Source organism: Physella acuta, unplaced genomic scaffold, assembly GCF_028476545.2.
Source record: "Physella acuta isolate Inbredline_101_S28 unplaced genomic scaffold, ASM2847654v3 ptg001899l, whole genome shotgun sequence".
In the NCBI taxonomy this organism is placed as follows: Eukaryota; Metazoa; Mollusca; class Gastropoda; family Physidae; genus Physella; species Physella acuta.
In genome coordinates this window covers 208,365-221,067 of record NW_026733404.1, presented here as the reverse complement: position 1 = coordinate 221,067, position 12,703 = coordinate 208,365, and the positions used below count along the sequence as shown (strand labels likewise).

The window sequence follows — 12,703 nt, the reverse complement described above, 5'->3', positions numbered from 1 at the left end:
TCGTCGTCTAGAGTCATTAACTCAAGCGGAGCCCCCCCCCCCAAGAGATGCCTGAAAGAAACACTGCTGTTATATTTTAGCGATTCATAGACAACAAAAGTGGGAAATTAAAAAAAAAAAAGATTTCCTACTAGGCCAGGGGTCGGCAACCTTTTGAGACGGAAGAGCCAAAAGTTACAATTTACAAAATTTCCAAGTTTTAAAGAGCCACTAACATTTTATTTCAATATTATGATATTTGATTAGGATTTTACATCTGTATATATATATATATAGGCCCTATATATATAATTTAAAATAAATAGCTTTCAATATGAAATAATATTTATTCAAATACAAACATACACATGTTTCTAACAAAAAATATGAAGGTATTTTAACTAGCTCTGCAAGAATGATAAAATATTTACAATAGTTTGGCCTTGCATGCCTTTTAAAAGTTTGTTTAAACCTGGCTCATAAGTTGTTTTTAGTTTCAACCACGCCTCTAGATTTTTATTTGTTAGTTTGCTTCTTTACTTTTTATTATATTCATGCAAGAAAACGCTTGCTCGCATGAATATGAGGACCCGAAGATCGTCAGCACTCCAAATGCTAACTTCTTTACCTCACTGTAGTATCCTGGAAGACTATTCCATGCGTCACATAATAGTGCCTAAACTCGCGGCATTTATTTTAGAGCTGTTTACTTGTGCAGCGAAACGTGCATGTTTTACTGGACCTCAAACTCTCCTAACTTGCTCTTAAGATCTGTGAACCTACCATCCAAATTGGTTTTCAAATCTAGCAATTGCATTTGAAGCGAGCCAGCATCAATTCCAAATAGCTCAAAGTTTATTAACCTTATTTGTTTTTGTGATGAGAGAATCTACTATGAACGTCAGAGTACTTGCATTTGTTTTGAATTGCTCAAATCTTTAAGTGAATCCATCCTTCATTGTGTTTATTGTAATGCTGAAGTAATTCATGTTAACAGTAGCGTTGGTTTTATCATGATATTTTTTTTAGATTTTTCAAAATTAAATAATTTATCGCTCTCCGTGTCTTCAAACAAAAAAAAAGAATTCTTTTTAACAATCCACTTCTTCAAGCGAGGCTTATGCTTGGTTTTCCTTTCCTTGCAGTTTTACATTTAGCACGTTTAGTTTCTTTGTGATATTCACCATGAAGTTGAATGTTTTAATTTGGGATGGGCAAGTATATTGAAAATAGGGAGTAACTAAACATTCTAATATAATAGCGAGTGTTAATTGTTTATATTTATCATTATACGTTCAACACCGAGTGTTGCAAAAAAAAATTATGACTTTTATTAGTTTTAAAAATAAAATATAAAAAAATATTAATATGTGTGCATGGAACTGAAGAGCCGCATCTTGACATCAAAAGAGCCGCATGCGGCTCGCGAGCCGCAGGTTGCCGACCCCTGTACTAGGCCCTTAGTAACAGCATGCATCAAACTACTTAAATTTTTAGCAACTAGCTCTATAACTATAAGTCTATTAAATTATTAGAATGATACGTTTGTTTCATTTTTTTTTCATTTACATATTAGTACATGCAGAGGCGCGGGGGGGGGGGGGGGGGGGGGGGGACCGCACCGGGTGACACCATTTAGGGGGGGGTGTGACACCAAGGCAAAAAATAGCAAAATATATATAGAATAACTTAAGGGGGGGGGGGTGCAAATGGAAAGTTTGAGGGGGGGGGGGGTGCAAATCGAAAATTTGAAAGTTTGTCCCCGGGAAGGGTCGCTACGCCTCTTGGGGGTGACCACCATTAAGTGCCACACCGGGTGACACCCGACCTCGCTACGCCACTGAGTACATGTAAATGCGTGTATACAAGTGGGCTGTTTGTATAGTTTCTACATTGTTTGTTAGACATCTAACAAAAATGTACTAAAATTAAAGCAGGTACAAGCAATGTTCTCTCCATGCTGCGCGGTCGAAATGTAGTCGTATTGTAAAATAGAAATAACCTTGTATAAGATGTTCCAGAGCCTAGCACACACAAACTATGTATTACACACAAGCTTTTGCCCAGAGGCGTAGCGACCCCTCCAGGCGCCCGGGAACAAACTTTCAATTTAGCGCTCCCCAACCCATCCCCCCCCCCCCCTATATTTTTTAGAATTCAAAACTGCAGCTAAAATAAGCTTTTAATATTATTTTCCAACCCATTTTGGCGCCCCTAGGGTCGGCGCCCGAGGACATATTTATTATGTACCCCCCCCCCCCTTCGCTACGCCTCTGCTTTTGCCCCTTAAAGGGAATGATGTTTGGTTACAATTCAAATATAAGCATCATCATATAAGGGAGAAAAGTGGCGAAAGGGGAGGTAATGGCTTTGTGAGCCTATCAAGTTCCATTTAAAGAAAAGTGCCGATCGTTTTGTAAGCTAACTATATCTATTTTTTTTTAATTTATAGGTGTAGATTTCTAATGTGATGAATAATACAAGACTAATAATTTTATTTGATCAGGTGAGCTTCCAGTACTGTATAAAGTATTAAAACTACAGAGCAAGAAGGCAGACATCGGTACAATACAAGTCTCATCGCTTGTGTTTACCTCGTCCAATTTTGTGGCCTATGCTGTCAATAAAAATCTACCAGTCAGGTGAGTTACAGAGACAGTTTTTTTTTCGATATAGAGCTATACCCAGTGTTGTTACTCTTCTGATACCATAAATGAGCTAATCATCATCATCTTTTCCCGTTCGTGCCCAAGACATATGGGGCAGATAATGTAGAGTTCATCTGCTTCAGATACCTCGACATATGATGGGTTAGTGTGATCAGCTCTATGCCCAGTCGCTTTAGATTCCGTAATGTAAGTTATGTACCCATTAGAGCTGGGATGACTCAAGGACATTCTATTGACTTGAACTCAAGACTTTCGGGTTAGCAGTGTAGCTCTACCGCTAGGCCATGCCATCCCATTAATGTGCTAATGACAGAACTATAACCACTGGCTCAATGTGGCCGTTGGGAAAACTAGAAAGCAGGTACAGTGGTAGTTACTGTAACAGTATATTAATGTCAGATGTGGCCGCTCTTTATTCCCAGGTTTCTTGAACCTTCCAATTCACTTCTAGGATAGGAGCCAATAACACCTTGCTAATAGACAGAAATTTAAAGACTATCACTTATAACAAATGTATTGTTTTTAAAATTATAAAGGCATTCATTGTTTTTACACTATTGTTATCACGCCCCCAATAAAAATAAATTTAGCATTCTAAGAAATAAAGAACGATTCCATTTCTCTGTTTTATTATTAGGTCTAACAATTTTAACATCCACCTTTCAGTACATGGGGTGAAGGCATACTTCTGCTGACTCTGCACGTCATCATTGCCAATTTGTTGTGCCTAAACTCCGGCAGACACAGGTACGCTGTTGTGTTTATGGTGCTCTACGTCATCGTTATGGTGGTGCTGCTGTGGCCGCTGGTGTCTGACCAGGTTCTCAGTGGACTCATGCTGCTCAACATACCCATCAACATCTTCAGAAAGGTAGGGTGAGCACACATTTTATTCTAGGCTACTTTATTTATTTATTGTTTATTCAGAGGTCATTCATAAATGATGTCACTATTTTTTAGCAGATTTTGCAACTCCACCTTTCAATAGAAAAATAACTTTCAGAAGTTTTTCATGTAAAATTTCTTAAACTCTTCCTTCTACATTACACATAAAAAAGTCAGACCCCCTACCCCAGGGTACATGACCTCATTTATGGATTACCCCTAGCCTTTACAGACATTACTTAATGAGGCAAATTTAGTACAAACAATTCATACCATTACTTGGTATAAACTTATTAACATTTGATTTGTTTCACACTATTGTGAGTTTTAACTTCATTCTAAGGCTTTTTCATTTCTTAAAAAAAATTTCTTTAAACAACTCAGAGCAGACGAGTTTTTAACACTCAGAGCCAGAAGGGAGAAACAAGATTCCCAAGCAGACGTTTCATCTTCCTGACCAACTTCTGCTCGTTGGGCCGTCTTCTGACGACAATGGCAGACACCACAGACCTTTTGTTCCACACATACTCCATCGTGGATTGTGCATTGAACATTATCCTTGCACTAGTAACCATCAGTTCTTGGATAAAAAGGAATAAATTGTCAAAAAACAGAGCAAGCCCAGCTGGATAGAGAGGTGTTGAGTGTTCAGACAGTCCATGATTCTAACACTTCAAAACCAGATGGACAGAGTCGGTGTTGATGTTATTCAAAGGGCTAAAACAGTTTACATTACATTTTAAGCCTAGGATTTATAACAGGCTTTTTTTAATAATTAAAATATGCTAAACTGTCCCTTCTTCCACATTAGCAAATAACAGTGTCTGACTATAAACTTAAACTCAGCTTTGGAAGATCTGATTGGCCTACACTGCAGGATAAACATACACATTTCAATATATAGAACTACATGCGTGAATTACTAAAAAGGAGTAGAAACTATCAACAAAGTCTGAAAGTCCTTCTAACTGACCTCCTCATTAAAAGTTATTCTATCATCTGTAAATTAAATTCCACTACCATTGTTGTAGTATGATAAATTGTGAATTTAAAAAAAAAATAAGCAAACCTTGAGAGTAAAGTTGCTGAGATAGTGGAATACAATGTTCAAGAGAGATAAAAAGAGATACTGTTTGTTTACATGTCTAGCTGTACAGATAACATATCCAGCACTGATACTACACCATGTGCTGGTGACGTAAATGCTCAAGTTTTTATGTAACAATCAAGTTTTTATGTAACAATCAAGTTTCTATGTAACAGTGCTGATTTCATGAAACAATATCATCAAATGTTTTATCATTGTAAATAATTCATGTCATCTCATCAACTGCTCTTTTGTTTGCATCAAAGATTATTTTAATCAATACAAAATTAATCATGGCTGTGGTGCACCTAATTAGCGTGGAACCAAACAATTTTTTAAAGTACATTTTATAGACATAACAAAACTATTTTGTTTGATCAGACAACAAACATTTAGTTTATTAAGGAATATAAACTGCCACTGTGTATATTCGAGTAAATTGTTTTTTGTTGATTGTAATCTGGTGTTTGTATAATAATTTATATATTAAAAAGGATAATTAATACAAGATATATTTACTAGAAACAAGATTGTAAAGCTTTTATCTGTAATTAAACATATGCATAAATATATTGACATATAAATAATATAATACTGTTTATAAATTATATTTGTCACATTTGTAATAAAGAATGAACTTGATCAATACTCAGAAAATGAAGTGTAGCTTCTTTATCAAAAACCTGTTGAGCATTGTATAAGGGCACATTTTGTGTCAATTTAACTTTGTTTAGCAGAAACATTAATTCATTAAATACAATCAACTACTTTAAATAAAAAGGAAATTATGGTGCATTCAAATTTACTTTTACTGGAAATGCAGGCTTAAATTACAAATCAAAATTATATTGCAGCTTCCAAAAACAAGCAAAAACATATGATGCACTGCTGTATAAATAATTTACATGAACAGAAATTTTTATAGTATCTTTCATTTACAGAGTACCAATGAAAAACAAACAACAAAGTAGAGGAAAATTGAATCACAACGTCTACGACTTAGGGATTTGTCCAGAAATTTTCAGATACCAAAGTACAGACTGCAGTAAGGCAGGGCTAATGTCATAACCATTGATCAAATCCTTGTAGTCCATTTTGTTCCTGACTGAGGATATGAGGGCATCTGTTGTCTGTTTCCCTAGCGCACTGGTCAGCTCTCTGTGGATCTCTAGCGCTGTTGCTGGTAGCAGAGTCTTGTCAGTTGCAACTGAGTTGTAGATTATTTCTGTTATGTGGTCAATAGCAGCTTCTGGTAGGAATTAATTACATCATTGAATAATCAATAACAAAATCTGATTGTTCTAGATTATTTACACTATGAACTGGGGTGGTGTGGTTAAGCATTCAATGGATAACCTCAAAGTTCCTGGGTTCAAGTCCCCAAGTTCTGCTAGCTCTACTCAGGGAAAGAAAAGACAGCTGAGATCCCTTAATTGTGAGTTCACAGAAACTCTACGCCACTTGGACGTTTAGGTCAAACAGGACCGTAACCTTATCGTCCCCAAATGTCATGTTACTTCATAATGACAGCTCATTATTAAACAGCCATTAACTTTTAAGGTGGTAGCAGTGTTTTTATACATATTAATTATCCCCCAAATAAAGGTGACAAGATCTAGACACCTATGGAGGTATGGAAAAAAAGAATTATTGTTGCTAAAATAACATCTATACCAGAAGCTTCAGTGCTTGACTGTCTTTCAGAAGAATCATCTCGTAGACTGTGTTTACCATGGTCATTCCTTCCCTGGTCCTGCCAGCTGTTCACTTGTTGGAGGGAGAGTAATAGGCTCAACTTGGGGGCAGAATCCTGCTTAAAAAACAATGGAGTTTCAGACAACAGAAACTCAAAATGAGCTGGTACAGACATACTATTTGGTACATCCCCCACAATGTTTATCAATTTAAAAATGGCAGACAACTAAACTTAGTATACAGTGTTCTAATTTAAGGCTAAACTAGCATATAGTCATATAACATTTTTTAAAGCAGTGAAAAAATAAATCTTTAGTTCAATGCAAAGCAGATACAAGCAGGAGAAAGCTCAACACTCCAGTGCCATTTTTAAAGTTCCCTTGGGATTCTTGGAGCTAAAAACTGATTTATAAAACTATGGCTTGATTATGCTAATACTTGAATTTATTTTCAATAGGCTACATTAGAAGAAATAACTACTGTAGCTTGGGATTTCCAGCATTAATGTAATTGATAACCAAACACTAACGCAGAAACTGGACAGAGTACCCTAGAAAAGTACAATAGAACACAGGTACAAACTTTTTTTCTAAAGCAAACACTAACGCAGAAACTGGACAGAGTACCCTAGAAAAGTACAATAGAACACAGGTACAAACTTTTTTTCTAAAGCAAACACTAACGCAGAAACAATACAGAGTACACATAGAAAAGTACTACAGAACACAGGTACAAACCTTTTTTCTAGATTTGTGTGAGCGCGGAGCATCAACAGAATGGGCCCTTTGGTTTTCAGCAGTGAGCAGCCTTTGTTTCTGTATCATTGAGCTGAGTTCAGGGGAGGCTAGAGACAGCCTCTTGCATGAGGGGTGTCTTACAACTGTGTATGTGGTGCTGTCAATAGGCCTGGCAATGTTCTGGAAAATGTTAAACATTACATTTATCAATCAGTTAAAACAAAACAATAAACTCAAAAATATGTTTAAAAATGTAACCAGGGTTCCCACAATTTTTTTACCAAAAATTACCTGCTCTTTTACAAAATTCCCAGCTATTTTTACAAAATTCCCTGCTTTTTGGAAAAATTCCCTGCCACTTTTCATACATTTTTCACGCGCAGAACCACTCAGACAAAAAACTTAAGAAATATAAAAAAGAAAAATAACATATCTTATGCAGCTTTTATTCCCTATAATACAAATACCAGACATAACATACCTAAACATGCGACAGCGCCTGCAGTTTATCCTGTTATGTTACACCCTACAAGGCCAATTCCTTTGTTAAGTCCTTTGCTTTGGCTCTCAGTGCATTAGCCTTTGAGAGGTGAGAAAAACTGTAATTTCTATGCTTACTCTGAGGCAGCGTCAGTGTCACTATTCAAGAATTGTCAGAACCTTCGGGGTCAGAGGTCCAGCCTGCCTGCGTCTTCTATGCACAAGTTATGATGGTGGTCTGCCTTGATAGGTAGGTTCAGATCCCTTTGGGTTTGACTGCTCTGTCTCTACTTGGACTATATTCTTCACCTTTGTCTACCCTTGGCGTTGAAATATCACTTTCTGTTAATATTGCTATTCAAGAATTGTATGTCCTGGGTCAGTCGTTGTCTCTTTGTTGAAATTTCATCTTCCTCCATCTTCCACTTTTCTTTCTGCACTCCTCCTCCAACTTCTTCTCATCCAAATACCTATTTCTTCCAGACCTGGCAGCTGCCATTAACTCACTATCTACCACAAGATTGGAAAGACCACCAATAAAACTGATGTGGTCTTTTATGATTCTTTTAGCAATAAGGTTGCGTGTAGAGAGATTTGTTGTGGTGAGTTCTTTGTTGATGGAAAATCCTCTCTCAACAGTAGCATGAACATGCGACAGCAGGAGGAGGAAATGAAACACACCCCACTGTTTCTGTTATTGGCCATGATGGAATGAAAAAAAAAACGTTAGTCTGTCGTGTGGTGTTACTGTTGTTTGGTTAGAAAGACTAATCGCTTGAATTGGTCAATGATGGTGTCACAGTCTTCTAAAAGAATTTTGCCAGAGTAGTAAAAGTTGTCTACAATTTTCCTGAAAAGTTCTGAACAGAAATCTCCATCATTTGAGTTAAAAAAGACAGGGTCCAGCACGTGAGCAGGATGAATCAAGGTATAATTTAGTTGAGACTTGGCACAGATCCTATCTAGAGATGAACTTCCTACAACACATCCTAAAATCCATAACACCTCTGTCAGAAACCACAATATTTTTTTTAGCTCTTCCTCTGTGACAAAGCCTAAATCTATTTTTGAATACAATTTCACATTCGAATCTATTTTTCTATCTACAAGCAACAGCTTTTCTATTGATACTGCACTGTCCAAAATATCCTTTTTAATGTACCGACATCAGCCTCTCCAGATCTTGAGAAATGTAGGACAACATTGGCTTATCTACCTGATATTCTTCTAAGTAAGATTCAACTGGTTTTGCCACACTAACTACGAATGACATTTTTGCCCTGCCAAATGGGTCTCTCACCCACTCCTTTACAGTATCGTATGACTTGGTGGCAGGGTTCTTGACTTCCTTTTTCTCCACTTTGGCTATGTAACACTTAATGCTGTCATAAATCTCAAGAGCCCTCTGACAGGCAGCAATATTTGCCAACCACCTATGGCCACAATAATGCAAAGAATACTGTCTGGCCAGTTACTTTTTCATAGTCCTTCTTCAAGTTGGTGTATCTTTAAACAAATAATGTAACGCTGATAGTGTCTGTGACAACCCCCAACCTGTGCTGTCTATGGCTGCTCTAAAGCTGTTATGCAAGGTGTGCAGGCCACATGAACCAATGTCAATTAACTTATTGTCACAAACATTAGCAACTTTCTCCTGCAGGCACTTGAAGATTGTCCAATTGACATTGGGGCCATCCATTGAAAGTTGCACTACGTTTTTCAATCCACCTTTTCTGCAACTTTAGCTGTAAATGTCTCCAAAACATCAGAGGTACAGGAATGTCCCAGAAAATCAGAGGTGAAATACCGAGTGGTAACTTTGTTCACATCTCACAAACTTATATGTACAGCAAGCTGTTTCTTCTGCAGTTCTTTGTTTAGGGATTCATCAAAAAGCAAAACAAATGGTTGGTCATGGGTTCTTTTTTCCAGAAGTGAGGAAAAATATGGAGCAATACCAAAGCATGTCATCCAAGACTCATATTTTTCACAACATCACAAGTAGGGAACATTTTTTGAGCAACAAAAAAAAAACACCTAAACCCTGAACTGTCAAAACATTGACAACATTTTGTCAGACCAAAGGGACATAACTACTATTTTGTGAACACTGTTCAACAACTTTCAAAACATAAAAAAATAAAACTAACAAAACACAAGAATGTAATAATTGAGTTAGAAAAAACAAATTCAGTGAACAGAAATTTCTTCCTCGTGTTCTATAAATAGCATAAATACTAAATGATGCATTTTATGACAATTTTTGAATTTGTAAGAACTGAACAAGTTTAAGATAAAACTTAACAACTGTCACAAACTAATTTTGGTATAGAAGTTAAGTATTTAAACATGTGACAAATCATTATAGCAAGAAAAATGGTTTCATAAGCTAATCCTGTTACCTTTTTTATAAAACCCTCAAATCCAGGTCCAAACTTTGTTTCAACATCCTCATTCTCCTTGTTGAGCAAATCCAGAACTTTCTGTTTTCCTGCTGTGTTTTCATGCCGGGTGTGTGTTCTCCCTCTACGAGCAAGGTTGGAGATTTCCTTCAGAGCATGGGATGATGGGAGAACTTCTGGATGTTTTACCAAATATTCCTTGAGGAAACCAAAAGAGTAACATGAATCATAACAAAGAACATGGATTGTTGTCTTTATTTCTTAAACTCATTTCACAGTGTGTTAAACTCAGGATGAAATGTTTTGATAGTGTTTGAAGTCAAAGAAAACATTTGTTATTAGTCTGTAATCTACAGAAAACCATAAGTAAAGTAAAGAAATATGAGGAAAAAATTCTGCATGCTCTAAAAACAAATATGGTAATTTTACATTAGGAGCCAGAGATTTTTTGCTTATTCTGCAGTGTGAATAATAAAAAAAACCTGTTGATTTTGGACTGATTCACCTACCTTGACTGAAAGATTCTGAAAAATCTCCTCTGCCGCTGGGCGTTTGGCTGGCTCTGACATTAAAAGAACCTTCACGAGGTGACTCAACAATTCACTGCAGTGGCTTAGATAGATAAGCAGTCAAATTACAATGGTTTAAACAAAAGTTTTAGAGATGTCACATTTATACAATGTACTCTGGCTAGAGCAGGGCAACATTTCAGTTAAAGAAAAAAACACATTCATCTTGAAACATTTTAGTTCATGAAACTTTTACAAACATTTTAAGATAATGATGCTGTACCTTGGCAAGGGCTGGTAAACAGCCAGTTGAATCTGTGCTGCTAGACTGGGCAAGTTGGTAGCTGTGAATGGAACTCTCAGGCAACAAAGTTCATAAAGGACACATCCAGCAGCCCACATATCACTTTTAAAGCTATAACTTAGTTAAATTAAGGAAAAACACAAAATGGAACAGAGTGCAAATTAAGGCTGTTTCTTGTTTTAACATATTGATAATAACATTAAATTATTATAATAACATAATAGAAATATTTTGCCTTAGAACATTTTTAAATAAATAATAATTTATAATTATATATATATATATATAAATAATATATATAAAAGTAGTTTGGGATACGGTTGCTGTTGACAAATCTCGGGGCTTAGATAAAATGGAGTCCCAACAAACGTGAAAGCTACATCGCCATCTTTTGGGAGAATTTTTGATATTCCAAAATCTCCCAACTTTAAAACCTGTTTGTCTGTTAAAAACAAGTTTTGAGGCTTGATATCTGGAAATACAAAGAACTATTCAAAAGCCACATAAAGAGTCACTCAGGTAATTACAAAATAAAAAGAAATATTATTAGTATTTATTCAGTGTCAAACTGTAAATGAAATGATATTTCAATGAGATTTTTATTAGTTTATAGTTCTCATTTTAGTTCAAATAGGAAACCAGTATGCTAAAATTTAAAACAATGAATGAATAAAGATATACCTCTGTGAAGAATGCCTCTGCGATGAATATAACACAAAGCAGCCAATAGCTGAAAAAACCACCTCATAACATTCTGTAGATATACAAACATAAAAATATGATTAGAAGGTTTATCCTAAACAGTGCTCTATGGTTAACATTATGAGCAGAGTAGTCATTTATTTGTTTCAGGCTTAATAGGAAGAAGAAAAACAAAGAGAAAAAAAATTCATTTTGGTAATAAACTTTAATAATATAAACAAATTTTTAGTTCAGTTTAGGTCATGTCAGTTCTGGCAGGAACTAAGATTGGAAGCATTTTTATCTCCGATTATCAATAATCTATAATATACAAGCCATAGCAATGTTTTACCTCATTAGAAAAGTAAAGTCCTCTTCGCTGACTTATTTGCTTATGCAGGTCACCTATTAATTCGGGAAAAAATAAATAATGTTTAGGTACCCTAACACAAAGTAGTGAAAGTACAACTTTGTAATTTGATTCTCATACACAGTGAGTAATAGTAAAACTGTAATTAGTGATAGACTAGTAATAGTAATAATTAATTAATATAATATTTTAATATATTATTTATTAGGCCTCGTGAGTTTGATTACTCTGTTTCCTTCAATTGTTTAATGTGTTTTTGTACAGTTTTTCAGTTTTTGTATGTTGAAAGTTAAAATGATGTGAAAAAAAAACTGTTGGAAAGGAAGAAATAAACGAATAGTTTGTTTACTAGTGATGGTACATACCACCAGATGCATATTCCATTACAATTGACAACGTCATTGTTTGTTTATCAACAAAAGCTTCCGAATAACTGATTATATTCTCGTGACAACATCTTGACAAAATAGCAACTTCAGTCAGTGCTTGATCTACATCTTTATCGGCCAAAGTTTTTAAATTGATTTCTTTTAAAACTTTTTTATCTCTTTTTGGCTTTTGTGTCTCAACCACCCAAGCCTTGCCGTAACTCCCAGTGCCTAACAAAAACATTTTGTCATACCGCGCCATCTTACTTTTCCAGGAACTATCAAACTGAGTAAATAATACTGCTAGGTTTAGCCTTGTAAGCAAATATTTTTTTTTAAAAGTATACCCAAAATTTAAACAAAATAAATAAAGTAACGATTTAATATCCTTAATTATCTGAGCTTCATTAATTTGCATCAGAAATTTCAAAATTGTGAAATATAATTTAATAAATATTTAAAATAATTAATTTTTGTAAATGCTAACGCTCAGTTTGTAAATTTGTAAGTATTATGCTCTTTCGTTTTGAATCAGAC

The 12,703-nt window shown here is 35.3% G+C and overlaps 2 protein-coding genes across 2 annotated transcripts; one reads left to right on the top strand and one right to left on the bottom strand.

The window, feature by feature from the left end:
* Positions 1-2,485: 2,485 nt before the first annotated feature.
* LOC131931139 (uncharacterized) lies at positions 2,486-4,803 on the top strand (the record flags this gene model as incomplete). The annotated part of the gene is made up of 3 exons (XM_059287837.1): positions 2,486-2,621; positions 3,315-3,519; positions 3,918-4,803. Coding segments are annotated over 3 exons (590 nt in total), but the record flags the coding sequence as incomplete, so codon positions are not given.
* Positions 4,804-5,587: 784 nt separating this feature from the next.
* Positions 5,588-12,462, bottom strand: LOC131931144 (putative serine/threonine-protein kinase nek2). Its single transcript, XM_059287845.1, has 10 exons — positions 12,164-12,462; positions 11,781-11,833; positions 11,429-11,501; positions 11,066-11,219; positions 10,727-10,864; positions 10,444-10,546; positions 9,935-10,132; positions 7,053-7,232; positions 6,295-6,430; positions 5,588-5,869 (listed from the first exon to the last, which is right to left on the bottom strand). The coding sequence occupies exons 1-10, from the start codon at positions 12,426-12,428 to the stop codon at positions 5,613-5,615; spliced, it is 1,557 nt and encodes a 518-aa protein (XP_059143828.1). The 5' UTR covers positions 12,429-12,462; the 3' UTR covers positions 5,588-5,612.
* Positions 12,463-12,703: the final 241 nt, after the last annotated feature.